Source organism: Fundulus heteroclitus, chromosome 3, assembly GCF_011125445.2.
Source record: "Fundulus heteroclitus isolate FHET01 chromosome 3, MU-UCD_Fhet_4.1, whole genome shotgun sequence".
Taxonomy (NCBI): Eukaryota; Metazoa; Chordata; class Actinopteri; order Cyprinodontiformes; family Fundulidae; genus Fundulus; species Fundulus heteroclitus.
The window spans coordinates 44,525,630-44,539,523 of NC_046363.1; the positions used below are offsets into that span (position 1 = coordinate 44,525,630).

General features: G+C 42.6%; 1 protein-coding gene and 1 pseudogene across 4 annotated transcripts in view; one reads left to right on the forward strand and one right to left on the reverse strand.

Moving 5' to 3' along the window:
• Window positions 1-2,102, forward strand: part of LOC118557982 — a 3,845-nt pseudogene extending 1,743 nt beyond the window's left edge.
• Window positions 2,103-2,876: 774 nt separating this feature from the next.
• Window positions 2,877-13,894, reverse strand: part of gabbr1a (gamma-aminobutyric acid (GABA) B receptor, 1a) — a 127,199-nt gene continuing 116,181 nt past the window's right edge. For all 4 annotated transcript variants that reach the window (XM_036135494.1, XM_012854389.3, XM_021311630.2 and 1 more), the window contains 4 exons: window positions 10,340-10,467; window positions 8,015-8,143; window positions 7,166-7,309; window positions 2,877-6,452 (listed from right to left, as the gene is read on the reverse strand). In XM_036135494.1, coding sequence (XP_035991387.1) covers window positions 6,171-6,452; window positions 7,166-7,309; window positions 8,015-8,143; window positions 10,340-10,467 — 683 coding nt within the window. In that variant the 3' untranslated portion in view covers window positions 2,877-6,170. The remainder of the gene's footprint in view (window positions 6,453-7,165; window positions 7,310-8,014; window positions 8,144-10,339; window positions 10,468-13,894) is intronic.

Below are 13,894 nucleotides of genomic sequence, written 5' to 3' on the forward strand. Positions count from 1 at the left end.
GTACAGATAAGAGCAGATCAGACCTGCTTAGCCAAATCAGAGATCAGATCACTGATAAAACGGCTGTGAAAAAAAACTGAACGATGAGGTCAGCTCTATTACACACAGAGGGTCCCGCTTAATTATGGCTGCAAAGGCTGAGTCCTGCACATTAGCAAAGGCTGAACTAGATTACAGGCTGAAATGTGGGCAATGTCGGAGGTGAAGTGTGGATAGTTTTGCGTTGTGAAACCATCTGGTGTGGCCCTAAAAACATTGAGTTGTGGATTTAACCACAGCTCTTACATACAGACTGTGTGTCTGTCTCAGGTTTGCGTGTTTGTGGATGAATTTGTCCGTTCGAAAAAACTCCGTCCACTTTCCCGTCCTGAAACCGCAACTCCTGCCCGAGTGAAACGCTCCACACAAAGAGAAATTCTGTGACTTCTCTTTCCTTTTGCCGTTCTGCTTCCCTCCGCGGCGCTGGTGGCTGCGCTGCAGCTGCGGCCTCTCTCCACTCACTCAGTGACATAACTGGAGTTTCCCTTCTGCAAGAGAAGCTGCCACAGCATAAATACTACGAGCCCGCTTGGCAGAAGTTCATTCTAACTCACAAAGAGAGGCGGAAGCAGAGTGGGCTGCAGGCTCAGCAAGCTGCAAAGTGTTTGACTCAAGTAGACGATGACGGGATACATATCACAGCGGGTGACGTGGAGGCCGGGCTCCAGCACAGGATGGAGGTTCTGGTGGAGAAGAAGTCCTCCACAGGATGGGGTGGAAGGCGTTCGGGTGCTGCTCTTAGTGGCCCTTTGCATTGGAGGGGCCCGGCTCTATGTTTGGTACCAGCTAGAAAGATCAGAATCCACAGTAAGGAGCATCTCTGTTTTTTTCTGATTTTCATCTAGAATCTGTTTTATTTCTGGTGCATCTCTTTAATCTGATCTTTTCCAACCCTTCAGACACAGTCAGGACAGACGGCAGCACCAAGGATAATGGACCCTGACGTGACAACAGGTGAATATCAGCACATTTTCATCAGAATGGGGACAGAAATGTTAGGTTTGAGATTATTTGAGCTCATATTTGTCTCCTTCTTCTCAGGTGCCCACTCCCAGCTGAAAGAAATGAGCAGAAGAGCAAAGGCAGCCATTCACTTAGTAGGTGAGTCATGCAGTTTAATCCCCAGGATTCACACACTTTATCCCACCTGTGTGATCTTCAGCTTTGCTTCAAGGCAGAAATTTAACTCCGGGAATGTTTTCAGGTGATTACGACGAAGACAGCCAGCAGCCGGCCCTGGAGTGGAAGGACGGTGTGGGCCAAGCCTTCGCTCTGGGCGGACTCCGTCTCCACTCCAACCAAATCATCATCCCAGAAAAAGGCCTGTACTTCGTCTACAGCCAGGTGTCGTTCAGGGTGTCCTGCAGCAACGACGTAGAGGGCGCGTGGAGCTCAAAGCCCCTCAGCCACCGGATCTGGAGGTCTTCGGACTCCATCGGCAAACCGGTGTCTCTGATGAGCGCCGTGAGGTCGGCGTGCCAAAATGTGCCGGAGGACGGCGTGAGATCGGGCCAGGGCTGCTACAGCACCATCTACCTGGGTGCTGTGTTTCACCTCGACAAAGGAGACAAGCTGCAGACGGAGACCAACCAGCTGCCAGAGCTGGAGACCGAAGAGGGCAAGACTTACTTTGGCGTCTTTGCACTTTGAGTCGCTGCTGTGATACTAAAGGACAGTACCGTAACAGTGTGTTTAAAAAAAAAAAAATCACATTTTTACACTTTTATTCAACCTAAAGGTGATATAGAAATGCTAAAATCTCAATGGAGATGTAACTGGGCAGCTGAACAGGCTGAAAACTTTATGAACTGTAACAGTTTGCAACTTTATCTTCGTTTCGGGCACTTTGTGACTTTATTTATGCTGATCAGAGATTGTACGGACTAGACTTCTGCTGCTGCAGATGTCCGTGTGCTTCTTTGTTATTTACACGTATCTATTTATTTATATTTATTTGTATTTAAATCAGTGGGATTTGGTTAAATATTGTTTTTTATACTAATAAAAAAAAAAAACTAAACAAAAGATGCAGCTTCTTACTGATACTTGAAGAGCGGTTTGGAGTCGAGCTCAGCTTGCACACACACACACACACACACACACACACACACACACACACACACACACACACACACACACACACACACAAAACACACACACACACACACACACTTGGCAAAAGTTGTTTGAAATTCCTCCCCAGCCAGCAAATACCTCCTTTGTTAGCTCACACCAGTGGAGGGGAATTTCCTGCTTGTTTTCAGCCACCGACTGAGTGCTGTGTCAGGTGGAGGCCCGCAGAAGTCTCAGCCCAGACCGGGTTTTCCCCGGTGACGCCCCCTCACCGCCCTCACCCACACACACAAGCACCCTGCAACCTCTTCCCTTTCCTCGGCCACCATGACCGCACACTCTGTCTCCAGTCAGCTGGAAACTGAGACGACACGAGAAGTTGACTATGTGTGTGTGTGTGTGTGTGTGTGGGGGGGGGGGATCATGGGACTTGCACCACAGCCCGTTTTGCATCACACCAACACAAACAGCCAATGCGCTTGGGAGCGATTTGTCTGCGTTTGCCTTGACGCGCCCTCTTTGTCTCGGTTAATGAGGCTCCTGCAGGCTCCAAACTTTTGCCTAACGAGTTCTCCTTTTTTGTTTTATTCGCTTTCTGACTCCCACAGGCCGTCCGGGGGAGACGGAGAAATATTTCCTGACAAACACCATCGACCTCGCGGAAGGTGAATTGCTCGAAAGGTCCCAGGAAGTCAGAAGAAAAAATAGCGCGCGTCTGGCGACACCTAGTGGCCGCTGGGAGCAAAGCCACAAAAGACAGTTTCTCCAGTGAAAAAACAGACATTTTATTCATGTTACCCACATATTAGCATACAGATACTCTGAAATATATTAACATTTAGCATCTTTAGATATAATGAGTACAAATATCCCCCAATCCATGTTTAACAGCATATATGTGCAAGATAATAGAACATTTGTTAAATTATTTCCGCATTCATATGTTACACCATCTGACCCAGCAACACAGTTAACAGGAGCCATATGTCATTGACACAGTGAGCTAAAAACCTATAGACCAAGCATCCACCCTTGTTCAGGTTAATGTGCATACTCAGATTTACCACCAGTCATTGGATAATATCTGATAAACTCTTATTTTACCTGCTGATGGAGTTAGTGGATCATTCTAGCCTCCAGCTTTAACCCAAGACTGAAACAGAACTTCCAGAATAACGGCTATAAATACAGAATATCTTCCTCTATCTCTTACTTTGATACATTTGCAACATGTTTAAAGAAAAAAAAGAAAAAACAAACAAAACTGAGGTTATTTACAGTTTCCCACATGAAAACATGTTGAACATCTTCATAAAAATCTGAAAAAGCTCACAGGAATGACGTGTAACAGATCCCCATTTGTAAAAATCTAGGGGGAAACATGCGCGTATTTGAAGTGCTTTGCAAAAGTTCTCATACCCCATCAACTTATTCCACATCTTGTTACATTAACAGAACTCAGGCTGCTTTTGGGGATTTCATGGGACAAACCAACACAACTCAGTGCCAAACTGTGAGGTGGAAGGAAAATGACAGATGGGTTTCTAAACAGTTTACAAATTAAAATCCTACCAGGCAAGCCAACGTTTTCAAGTAGCCTATTGTTGCTCTGGGGGAGATGTAGAGATCAGTAGCTCAGGTGGCAGAATATGTTGGCAGGGTAACTATTAGTCATGCACTCCCAGTTTGCTAAAAGCCTTGTAAGGGACTTGGCTTTTAGCAAAGGGTTTTATTCTGGGAGCTCTATTTGGTCGTTTTATTGTAAAGCCTTTCAGTCTGCTTTGCTGCTGCTTTAAGGTGCTTTATAAATAAAGTGGTATGGTAACTCCAGGTAACTATTGGAGGCTTCAGAAGCCTAGAAAGCAAGGTGGAGTTTGAGCTTCCAGCTGCAGCACCACCTTAAACATACAGCCAGAGCCCGAACAGATGGTTCAGTCTGAGGTGTCCAGCTCCAGTCCTTAATCCTGCAGGTTTTAGATTTGTCCATGCTCCAACACAGCTGACTAAAGCAGCTGAGCTACTTCCTCAGGATGTCCCCTACCATTGCAGACGCCTGCTAAGGAACCTTTCATTTGATTAAGGTGTAATAAATAAGAGCAACATCTAACTTCTGAGGTCCTTTAGGACTGACTTTGAACTCTATTGGGTTAGTTTAAAACATACATGTGCATGAATGGTCTAGTCCAGACCTAAATCAAAATTAAAAACTTCTGAACAAACTTTACAACTGTTGCTCAGAGACGTTTGTTGTGCAGTCTGGCTCAGTTTGAGCTGTTTTGTTAAAAAAATAATGGGCAAACATTTCAATTAAAGCTGAAACACTTGCAGCTTTAATTGCAGCGAAAGGTCGTTCCACAACGTATTGACTCACAAGGACTAATTACAACAGCATGCCGCACCTTTGCTTTGCTTTGATCTACTCAATAAAATCCCAATAAAATGCACCTCAGTTTATGGCTGGCATGTAAAAAGAAAAACAGGAAAAGATTTGAGTTTTGCAAGATGATGTAGCTCCTGGTGAACAACCTCGTCTGTGAAAGCATCGCTTGACTTTATTCAAATATTCTGCCGTAATCGTGTAAATTAAACTGACGGCAGTCTGATTTTTGTAAATGTTAAGGTTTAATATTTGATTTAAGCTTTTAAATGTAAACTGTATTAAAGTGAAAAAATAAAGAATTTTTGACAGCTACGGCTGGTTTGTTATGCTGTGTTCATGACCTTGTGACGCATGTGGGTCACAATACCGTAATACCTAGAGACAAACTGAGCTTTGTCAAAATATCTGAGCCTAATCAGCAACAGAAAAAAACATTTATGCAACTGAGCTTCAGCTTCTGTTGGCTCCCTAAAACTTTAATGTGGAACGCTTTTATTTGCAGCCACCATGTTTCAACAGCTGGGATCTGAAGATGTTAATATGAGCTGCAAAGGTGAGAAGACACGACCTACTCAGGTAAGATCTTCAGTGTCATAACTCACTGGATGCAGAGTCCAATCCGCATCATTTATTTCACTAAAACGTTGCAATATTTGAATGTTCGTGTGGATTATAACTGGATCATACATGAAGATTTGACTTGATGTTGTTCCCTGATCTTAGAACATTGATTTTCTTGTACATCCTTGATGAGGCTTTAATGAAGCAAGAAGTTTCTCATTAGCTCCGTTTTAAACACCAGAACAGGGTCAGAAGCTCAGGAGGATGTTTGGCTCGTGTGAAATTGGACCAGTATCGTCTTCAGAGACGAGGGCCTGTTGTCTAGACTTAGCGTTCAGGCGTTCCCTCATTACTGAACAGATATATTAGATAAAAAGGAATTAAAAATAGAGAAAAAACAAACATGGAGCATCAGAATTGGCCCAAAGCATTCGTTATTCTCCCTACTCATCATCATGTTAATAAAAACGTATTATTGAAATGTCGTCTGGACAACACACATCCATACATGCTGACCTCCTGACCTTTAAGGTATGGCTGTTAAATAAAGCACATGATCACTTTTGGATAAACGCAGCGTTCCTGCAGATCCGGCTCCCCAGCGGGAACGTCGGATAAAATCTGTACATTGCTTTTATCAGTCTGGAACTGTCAGTTTTCTCCTGAATAGTGAACACAGAATCAAACAACAACTCCGTGACAAAACAGATCAAATATTACGGAACAATATAAACCATCTACTGCATGTGGATTTCTAGTCAACAAACCCCATCAGACGAAACATGGAGACAAAATCGCAAAAAACCCCCACAGAAACGCACGTTTTTCCTTACATGTCCCCGCCTCCACAAAGAAGGCGATCCCCAGGAAGCGAGGACAGAGAGCGTAAACGTCCAGATGACATCTGCAGGTCGGAGACGCGCTCGGCGCCGTCGCCGTTTGCTTCGTTTCCGGGTTTAAACGCAGAACGGTGAGGATGGATGTTACCTGTGCGCCCGTCACCGCTGAGCTCTCCTCCCAAACAAGCCGAACGTCACAGTTGTGTCCTGCTTGTGTGTCATTTCTCCCCCTCATGTGTGCGCTGTGAGAGGACCCCCCCCCCCCACCCCCCCGTGGCCTACTTGTAGAGCAGCGGGATCTGGCTGTTGTGACAGTGGTTGCGGCTCATCTTGTCGGCCGGGTAGAGGCTGGACGAGTTGGAGAAGGAAGGCGGCATGGAGTGATTGTCCGAGGCGGGGTTGGGGTAGCCCGGAGGAGGAAGCAGCGACTTGGGGTCGGTCAGCGACGCCGGCGGCGGAGCGTTGTGGTTCTGGTTCTGGCCTGAGGTGGGTTGGCGGCGGTTACGTATGGCCTGACGCTCGGCCAGCTGGTTGCGAAGTGCCGACACCCTCTCTTCTTTCTAAAAAAAAACAAAACAATCACATGAGTGTTAGTGTTGTAGCGACTAGAGAGTCCACTATTGGTTCGTCTTTATTCTGTCCAGGTTACAAAAGACTTAATAAGGTTACACTGCCTGCAAATGTCATCCAAAGTGTTTAAGTTACATTAAACTTGGGTCGTCCGACTCCAGTCATCAAGAGCTGCTGTCCTGTATCTTTCAGATGCATCCCTGCTCCAGCGCACCTCATCAGCAGTCGTGCAGCTCTGCAGAGGTCCGGTACCGAGCCGTTCATTTGATTCAGGCGTGTCGGAGAAGGGGTGCATCGCACAGCTGCTCTGGAGGACTGGAGATGGAGACCCCTGGTTTAACCCATGTTTGGGGTTGATCACTGTATACTGAACCTGAACCTGAAAGCTAAATCGCTCCATGTTACCAAACAACACTCACAGGTTTAAATCTACTAACTGATCTGAAGAACTTCAGCCTAGAGAGCAAAGACCTGAACCCAGTGTTGATCAGAAGTCTGGTTGACCATTTAGTTTGAACATTTCTGACCAAACTATGAGCCCAAGCTGAGACCCAGAGAGTTGGTCCAATAGAAAGTTTCTATGAAGACTCTGTCGATTTCTCTCTGAGCAACTTCAGTTTGGAGAACCAGCAGGAAGTTCTGATGTCAGAGTACGGCTAAAACATCCTTTCCCCTTCGACCCTGGTGTGAAATGTGTCGTCACCTCCTGGATGATTTTCTGCAGCTCCCTGTTCTCCCGCTCCAGCTGCCTGGACTTCTCCTCGTCGTTGTTGTTGGTGGACGAGCCGGTCTTCAGCGTGTCCTGCTGCTCTGACTGCCACTCGCCGCGGGTGATGAGACGTCGCATCTGCACCGCCGAGGGAAGAGGAAGTCAATCAAGAGCCCAGCTTGGCTGCACACGGTGAATAAGGCTTTCTATTCATCACGGTATCCACTGAGGACATCAAACGAGGCCTTTTCTCTACATGTTTGCATAATCAAAGCCTGTTACTGGTGTTTCCTTTTCTTAGGTCACTCTAAACCAGGCTTCTTGCAACTTTTAGATGCATCCCTCGCTCTACACATCCCAATCAAATGGCTAAATTACTACTATATGCAGTTGAGATCTGCTAATGAGATGATATTTGTACTGAAGCAGAGATGCATCTAAAAGCTTCCACTGGTGTCCTGTAAGGTCAGAAGTTTGTATTGACATGCTGGCTCCAAATCTTAGCTTTGATTTGCTTCTGTTTGCAGAAAGTGCACAATTTGGCCCTACTTCTACTTGTTGCACCGTGTCTTCAAAGTCTTGTTTTCTATGCACAGAAATATTTTTATTTGCAGTACTTAACATTTGTGCAGCAGCTACAAATGTAGAAGCTCAACCTTGACATTGGAAGACTGGTTCTTACAAAGCGAAGGATGTCAGGCAGAGGGAGAGAAGCACTTCGCTCAAAGATCTTTCTGAATTTCACACATTCAGTCTGAACTCTGTTCCATCGTTTCTGACCTTCGCTCTTTCTGAACTGTGAGCGACAGAGAGTTTGCCTCATGCTTTCAGGAAATCAGTCACCTTCGGTACAAAGAGCACCACCAGAGTGATGTAGGCAGAGAAGACGATCGCCAGAGAGGCGAAGGCGAAGGAGGCGTCCTGCTGGGAAGACAGGATCATCGTCACCGGGGCCGTGATCAGGCACAGCACCTGCAGGAGCAGAGGCAGCAGAAGTTGGAAACAAAGGAAGAAAATCACATCCATAAAAGCATTAGGCATCTGTTTGTCATTCCGGAGAGGGCTCCCGAGTGAAAACAGCATTAAAAAGTCATGACAGAGGAGGCAACAGCGCACTGAAAATCACCTCGTTGTTGTCTCATCGGAGCCTGAAGCTCACAGCTGAGCGGAGAGGAAGACGGTCCCCCTATAGACACCATTAACTATTGACATCTTCATAAAACTGAAATGTCTGCATCATAACATTGAGCACACACTTTTAACTTGTGCCTCATTAGTGATGAAACGAGCATGCAGTGCGTTTATTGTCCTTATAAGTAATTTGAGATTAAAGATAAATCTCTTTTTTTTTAAAAGTGACAAATCAACACAGTTTAAGCTGATGCATGCCCAGGCACTCATTATAGCGCCTCTTCTATTTATTATTCAGAGTCTAGTGCAGGAAAAAAATCTCTGAACAACACGACGAATAGTTCAAAGGTGGATCTAAACTCCTCTGGAGTTAAAAGTGACAGAAACCACTTATTGTTTCCAGACATTTTACATCCATTCCAAAGTCGCTCCATGTCAACCGTGTCAGGAAATGGTAGCGAAAATTTCTCTAAAGTGGCTATGGAGAACATAATGATGGCTATTTCAGCTGAAAGTGCATCCTAGGTGCCTCCATTTAAGGTGATTCACTTGGTATCTGCAGCCCCTGAAACATGTTTATGGCAGACGGCTGCATTTAGAGCTCTCCTTCAGAACCGCTGCACGTCTCAACCTTTTCCTGCAAAACAACAACTACACAGAAAGGAAGGAAGCACCGAGCATCCGCTCTGATAGACACGTATGTATACAAGTGACACGGTGCTTTTATAGACAGTAAAATATGTCAAGCTTTCATTTATTGTAATTTTGATGATTATGGCTTACAGGTAAAGAAAATGCAGAATTCAGTGTCTCAGAAAATCAGAATATCACATTAGACCAAAAAAAAAAAGGATGTTTTAAGCACAAATGTCAGGATTCTGAAAACTATGTCCATTTTTTTCACCAATACTCGGTTGGGCTTCTTGCATGAATCACTGCATCAAAGCTCCGTGGCATAGAGGCCTTCAGCCTGTGGTTCTGCTGAGGTTCTTCTGCTTTGATAGCTGCCTTGAGGTCATCTGCCTTAATGGGTCTGGTGTCTCTCCTCTTCCTCTTCCTCATCTTCCTCCAGAGATTTTCTATGAGGTTCTGGTCAGGGAAGTTTGCTGCCGATCATGAACACCACCACCATGGTCACTGGACCAGCTTTTGGTATCTTAGAAGATGTGGGTCGGTACCAAGTCCTTTTGGAAAATGAAACCAGCATCTCCATGCAGCTTCTCAGTAGAGGGAAGCATGAAGAACTCTAGAAGGTCCTGCTAGATGCTGCATTGACTGTGGGCTTCAGAAAGCCCAGTGGACCAGAACCAGCAGACATATACATATACATATATATATATATATATATATATATATATATATATATATATATATATATATATATATATATATATATCTCAAACACTGCAGATTTCTGCCTGTTATTATGAGGTATACGAAGCTCAAGTGCTGTCCTCTGTGAATGTGAGCAGCAAGAGACCGCAGCACAATAAAAGTTGGATTTTATTGATTTTGGTTAACAAATGTCTTCTGAGATAACCGTTTCATTGCGGCACAAAGCAGTAGTTTGTGTTGGCAGTGTTATGACTTGGACAGGAATGCGTTCAGGGAGCTTTATTCTGCAGAAAGACTCAACAATAGACCCATGAAACTCGATTCACCGTCTGGTTTTGCTCCCATCTGGAGGTTTAACATGTTTTTGCAGCAACAATGAGAGAGGCTTAAGTTATCTTTGACCAACTCTCTCCTCTGATGCTGTTTAAGTGTTTGCTAGAGGTCAAGTTAAATGTCTTCCACTAGACTGTGCTGGAAAGTGGTCCTTGGAAAGTAATCATGGAGACGCAGGCATTGATGAGCCCTCCAACAGATATACTATGACCATTCTGTGCTGTGAAGCAATATAAAAAGAGTACTTATTGCTGTTTTATAGTTGTTCATCGTGTTATAGACCGCAGCGAAGAAAAGAAGCAGAAAAAGCAGATAGCAGCAGCCAGAGACAGGAGTTTTAGGCATGATAGAGTTTCTCTTTGGACTCACAGCTACGTTGTAAATGGCCATCCCCACGGCTCGATGGTCATTGATCTTCTCGGTGGAGACAGACTTGGTCTCGTAAGCCAGAAAAATGCCCAGCAGCAGTAGAAGACCCTTGTAGCCATAAACCACGCCTAAAACAAGATAAAGAACAGTCAGAGCATGAAAAAAAATGAAGTGAATAAGTCCCAGAGGCAGTTACTTTAACATGCATTAGAAAATGTATGAAGACGAAAATACATTTTTCACTGAAGGCTTATTTTAAACAGATCAGCTTGTTCCACACAATTTATCACATTTTAACAGAATAAGATTGCAAGATTAAAGTTAAAATGATTGTAATTGAAGTTCAATACGAGCAAATTGAGATAGCTGCATGAATACATTTTACATGTTGAATAATAACACATATGTTCCCTTGGTACGTTGGAATTACAGTCAGAGGTGGTAAAATTTAGGTTTTCCATCATATTCTCTGTGAAAGTTCATGTCAAGGTGACCTTTGCTGTTTCACCTGCACATAATTAATCATTAACAGCTCCGGCAGGAAATGGCTTCAAGGAATTTAAATCTATTAAGTGAGAACATCCAGAGAAAGTGGTAGCGAGGGTAAAAAGGAAGCTTAATGGCAGTTAATACTGTTGGAAGAATTTGTTTCACGTCCTGATTTTTTATTAACTCACTTTTTTATTTAAGGTAGATTTCTGCTCAGTTAGTTTTGGGCTTCATAACTGCTTTATTAGATTTGAAAAGATTGCTTCATGGCGTTTATCTACCATGCCTAGAGAAAAATAACCCATTATAATAAAAACAGATGGTAATAGTGAATTCTCTGGATAAAACAACATAATCTTAGATCATTACAAAACCAAGAAAAACGCCCTGGTGATTTATCAAAAAGGATTTCTAAATTGGCACAGTAATTTTTCACAGTAATAGATTTAAGCAAAATCTTTTTTGATTTGGTTGTATTTACTCCAGGACTCATAAATTCATGTCTTTTACATTAGTTATATCTTATGTTTACTGTAAATTAAGAAATTATTGCATGCTAACATGTTAAATGGAAAAAATAAAATTGGAAACAGTCCATATTCCATAAAAAAGTAATTTTAAAAAGCCTTTTTAAAAAAGTAAGTTTGTTCTACAATACTCTATATACAACTTTAAGACAGTATAACATTATCTGAACTAAATTATTCATATAATCTCTGTTAGAAAAAGTGTTGGCATGCTACAAAGCTAAATATAAAGTCATTAATGTTCCCTATAATATTTCAAAAAGTAATTTATTCTATGAGTGTGTTCATGTCCGTTTTCCACAGCTATATCTTAACGTCTTCCTTTGATAATAGGTTAAAAATTATGTGCTAATGCTAATATGCTCACAAGCTAATCAAAGAAACGAAAAAAGCTTTAAAATTTTCTAACAAGGTAAAGAAAATTAGAAAATCCTTTTATTTAAAAAAATATTCAAAAAGCAACACAGGACAACAACTATGGAAAAAAACACTGTGACTCTAGCTCAAGCTTTTATTTTATGATCATTTTAAAATGTTAGCACATTAGTAAATTAAAGGGTTAAATGTTAACCGTTTGTGTTCCAGAACTGCTGCCATTATCGTCCCGCTCTGCTTTTTATTTTGTTTCATAGAAGTGTTAAAGGACATTAACACTATATAACTTTGTATGACTTGAAAGAAAAGTATTCACTCCCCCGTTGCTGCTGCAGAGCTTAGTTAATGTGTGAGTCCATCGTATTTCACGTTGCTGGATCTAGGCTGTGTTTCAGAAGACACCAGGAGGTTCTTGATGCAGATAAGGACACAACTCTCCCCTAGGTTGAAGGTCTAGCTTTGGAGTTAACGTTCTTTTCCTAAGGGTTACATTGAGCATAGATGACGCTGGTATATAAGGAGCCATTAGTTTTGTCTAGTTAGAGCTCTCGGGGACATGTGGTCCATGCTGTTCTCCTTCGGATCAGAAGATATTAAATTCTGACTTAGATGATCTCTGTCTTGGTAATTAAGGGAAGCAATGAGAATTTTTTTCCACAACAGAAGCGACATCTGGCCTGGCGTTCTGCTCAGCTTTGGCACCATCCTGGAGGGGCCCATTGGCTGAACTATTGCTGCCTGTTATCTTCCTATTGATGGTATAACTCTCTCTCTCTCTCTTCAATTTAAAGCAACCCAGGGAGCTATTGCTGTGGCTATATATTGTATAGTGAGCCACGTTCTGTTGGATGTTTCTTTGTATTAGAAAGTTGTTGTTTTTTCCATTTTCACCTCATGCTTAATTAGTATGAGGGATTGCTGGAAAGGTAAGGGCTTGATACAATGGGCTCGGTTCGCTAACAATTGGCATAATAAGTGAACATGACCACATTGTTTAATAACTAGAATCAAATTGTAAATAATTGACTTGGTATGTATGACTGGATTTATCTGATTTTTGATATTTTTGTTGGTAAAATGCATTGAGACAATATTTATTGTTGATCGGCGCTAAACGCATACATTTAATTTAATTTAATGTTTGCAGGAGTGAATGGTTAATGCTATATTTGCTAACCTGAAAACAGGAGGTTAGAGAAGAAAACAAGAAAATTAATAGCCTGAAGCAGGGGGAAAATCACACAGCGTGTTTTAGAGGAATGCATTTAAAGTGTTATTTCTTGTCAGCAGTAATCAGACATGTTTATCCTCTGGGAAAAGAAAGAGCTGATTGCTCATGTTGTTAATGTGTTCGCTAGGTGGGAGTCATATAACAGATCCATAGCAGAGGATCTTATCTCCCTTAGGCAGCATATCTCTTTGAGAAAACATCAAAAATGAAGCGGGTATAACAGCTGCAAATGGCGGCGTTAAGAATACACCAAGGAACTAATTTCATCAGTTTGGCACAAATTGGCTTTTACCTCAAACTGAAACCACTAGAAAACTTTAAACTAGATTGGTAATCTTGGAAATAATGCACAGCTCATTTCGCAGATCAGAATCCCTGAATTTAATGCGCCTGTGAACTTTATTATTATCTGAAGATCAATTCTCTGATTAATTCACCAATCAAAGCTACTATTAGAGGATATAATCCCACAGCACACTATTGAATCTGTTTTTTAGGAAGGTGTGTGTGAGGGGAAAAAAGAAAACATCAGAAATCTATCCAGAGGCAGATCTAGCAACAGAGATGGGAGAAAATCTGTGAAACTCTTAGGATCCAGAGCTCACTGTTTCTTAATACAGCCTGAAATTAAAGCCCAGTCTTTTTCCTTTTGAGAAGAGGGGATGCTATGGGGCATTGGCCCAGTTTGTGACCCACATTGTTTGAATTTCAGCACTATTATACTTTTATATGAGCAGCCATGAAATACAACAGAGACACAGAGTGATGGAGGGGGACCTGGAAGAAGGAGAAGCAAAGAGGAATCAAACGTAAGAGGGCAAAGGGGGGCTTAGAGAAGGCTGTCAGATGAGACCAGTTTAATTCAGAGTGACGCTTTTGTCTGTATACGTCCACATGTGTGAGCAGAGATACACAGAGCCAGCTCCGAGAAGC